General features: G+C 34.4%; 1 protein-coding gene across 1 annotated transcript; it reads left to right on the top strand.

Moving 5' to 3' along the window:
• The first annotated feature begins 579 nt into the window (after nt 1–579).
• On the top strand, nt 580–2,692 carry LOC141663833 (uncharacterized). The gene is made up of 6 exons (XM_074469667.1): nt 580–619; nt 677–789; nt 1,089–1,530; nt 1,578–1,649; nt 2,032–2,552; nt 2,609–2,692. The coding sequence occupies exons 1-6, from the start codon at nt 580–582 to the stop codon at nt 2,690–2,692; spliced, it is 1,272 nt and encodes a 423-aa protein (XP_074325768.1).
• Nucleotides 2,693–2,988: the final 296 nt, after the last annotated feature.

Here is a 2,988-nt window from a genome sequence, read left to right as displayed (position 1 = left end):
TTAATCTACAAGCTACTGGTCCAGCAGAGTATAGTTTAGCCTATGCTCAAAGAATTGTTAAAGAGGAAATCTCAAAATTTTGCGATTTAACAAATAAACAAAAGCAGTTGAAATCTTTTAGCAAAAAGTGTTGTGAAAAGATTGTCAAAAAACCATTTGAGTATGGATGTAGGAAAGCTTCTTACAAGAAGCACTACAGGAAGAAGTCTTATAAACATAAGACTACTTACAAGTTTATCAAGAAGAAGAAGCCTTATAAACCAGGTAAGTATTTCAAGAAAAAATCGTCCAAGAGATTTTCTAATGACAAGAAAAAGTTTTGCCCAAAAGGCAAGAAAAATTGCAGGTGTTGGATCCGTAACGAAGAAGGACATTATGCAAATGAATGCCCTAATAGAAAGAAGAATGACGGCAAGGTCCAAATGCTAGAACAAGTTTATTCTTTAGGATATATTCCTATTGAAGACCCTTATGAAGATACTCAAGAAGTATATTCAATTGAAGAATTGGACCCTGGACCAATAGAATCAGATTCTAATGAATCAACTTCCTCAGAATCCGACTGAAGAAGAAGAAGTGATGACCAACATCACTAATCCAAACTCTATTTATATCTCAGGTAAGTAAAAATTTACAGGATATAAACAGATTGAATTACATTGTTATGTTGATACAGGCCCCAGCCTTTGCATAGCAAGTAAACATGTTATTCCACCAGAACATTGGATTAACGCAGAAAGACCTATACAAGCAAAAATTGCTAATGGGAGCACCATTACAATGAGCAAGGTATGTAAAGACCTTAATTTACTGATAGCAGGTGAAATATTTCATATTCCTACTGTTTACCAACAGGAAGCTGGAATAGATTTTTTAATTGGTAATAATTTCTACCAATTATATGAACCATTCACTCAGTATACAAAAATGATTATACTAACCCTTTCAGGTGAAGAAGTATATATCAGAAAAATAACAACAGCTCGTAAAGTTGGAGTTCCAGATTTCCTAGAATCAATGAAAAAGAATTCTAAAACCAAAAAACCTGATGCTATTAATATCAGCACTAATAAATTTTTCTTTTACAGAGGGGGAAGAATGTTATTAGAAGATTCAAAGAATTAAATGATTGTAAAAATTTAATTCTTGATATAGAAAAGAAGACTATAATCGAAGGATTATTAGACTCTGTCTGCTCAGAAAATCCACTGGATCCTACAAAGACCAAGAAATGGATGAAAGCAGCAATCAAGCTCAGAGATCCTAAAACTGTAATCAAGGTTCGACCTAAGAAGTACAACCCACAAAATCGTAAAGAATTTGGCATACAAATTCAAGAGCTTCTGGATATGAAGATCATCATACCCAGTAAATCACCTCATATGTCTCCAGCATTTCTTGTAGAAAATGAAGCTGAGAAGAGAAGAGGGAAGAAAAGAATGGTAGTCAACTATAAAGCAATCAATGAGGCTACAATAGGAGACAGCCATAACCTACCAAATAAGGATGAACTTCTCACCCTTATCCGAGGTAAGAAAATGTTTAATTCATTAGACTGTAAATCTGGTTTTTGGCAGGTATTGCTAGACGAAGAATCACAGTTATTGACAGCATTTACATGTCCCCAAGGACATTATCAATGGATCGTGGTGCCATTCGGTCTTAAGCAGGCTCCTTCCATTTTTCAAAGACACATGCAGGATTCATTCAGGTCATTTGAATCATTTTACTGCGTTTATGTTGATGATATCCTTATCTTTAGTGATAATGAACAGGATCATTTAAGGCATTTAGCAGCAGTTCTAAAGAGATGTCAACATCTTGGCATAATTTTATCCAAGAAGAAAGCACAACTTTTTAAAACAAAGATTAATTTCTTAGGGTTAGAAATTGATCAAGGAACGCACTGTCCTCAAGCTCATATTCTGGAACATATTAATAAATTTCCGAACAAACTTGAAGACGAAAAATAGTTGCAAAAGTTTTTAGGCATATTAACTTATGCATCTGATTATATTCCAAAACTTGCAGCCATTCGTGCACCTTTGCAGGTTAAGCTTAAGAAAGATATTCCTTGGGAATGGAAAGATTCAGATACTTATTACATTTGTAAGGTAAAAAAGAATCTGAAGGGTTTTCCAAAACTCTATCATCCAGAGCACAAGCTTATCATTGAGACAGACGCTTCAGGCGAATACTGGGGAGGAGTTCTCAAAGCAGTTAATTCTGATAAAGAATTAATATACAGATACGCTTCAGGAAGCTTTAAAGATGCCGAGAAAAATTATCATTCAAATGAAAAAGAATATCTGGCAGTCATTAGAGTCATTAACAAATTTTCTATTTATCTAACTCCGGTCAAATTCTTGGTAAGGACTGATAATAGAAACTTCACTTATTTTCTTCGTATTAAGTTACAGGGAGATAATAAGCAAGGAAGATTAGTAAGATGGCAGCAATGGTTATCTCACTACAGTTTTGATGTAGAGCACATCGAAGGAGTTAAAAACTGCTTAGCAGACTTTTTAACAAGAGAATTTCAGAAAGATCAGGTAAACACATTATTATAATGATGTTATGTTTTATACTGTTTTACACTGTTTTTCAGGAATCCAAAGCCACTTTTCAGGCTATAAATACAGAGGATTTCAGGGTAAAGAAAGCACCAACAAATCTTTATTCCAAACCTTGAATACATATAAGGCTTCTTTGCCTACATACATCTCTTTCTTTGAGATTACCATAAGCCTGTAGCTATGGACAAACTAGCAATGCAAGAAGCTATTGTTATGAAGAAAATTCAGCTGTTACAAGATGAGCTTCTTATAATTCGTGCTGAAATGGAATTTGTAAGAAGGTTTCAACCTTCTGAACAACAAAAGGTTATTTCAGAACCTTCTTCAGTAATGAACAAATCTGAAACTAGCCCGGAGCAAACGGCTACCGGTAAAGGCTCAACAAATCCGTTGACACCTGTGGATTTGGTAA

The sequence above is a fragment of the Apium graveolens genome, chromosome 6, assembly GCF_009905375.1.
Source record: "Apium graveolens cultivar Ventura chromosome 6, ASM990537v1, whole genome shotgun sequence".
Classification (NCBI taxonomy): domain Eukaryota; kingdom Viridiplantae; phylum Streptophyta; class Magnoliopsida; order Apiales; family Apiaceae; genus Apium; species Apium graveolens.
This window is presented reverse-complemented; position numbering and strand designations above follow the sequence as displayed.

Excerpts from the sequence above, each read along its gene's own strand:
- LOC141663833 (XM_074469667.1), top strand. The coding sequence starts at position 580 with ATGACCAACATCACTAATCCAAACTCTATTTATATCTCAG. Across the intron at positions 620-676 it reads AAACTCTATTTATATCTCAG|GCCCCAGCCTTTGCATAGCA; the intron begins GTAAGTAAAAAT and ends ATGTTGATACAG. Across the intron at positions 2,553-2,608 it reads GAGAATTTCAGAAAGATCAG|GAATCCAAAGCCACTTTTCA; the intron begins GTAAACACATTA and ends ACTGTTTTTCAG.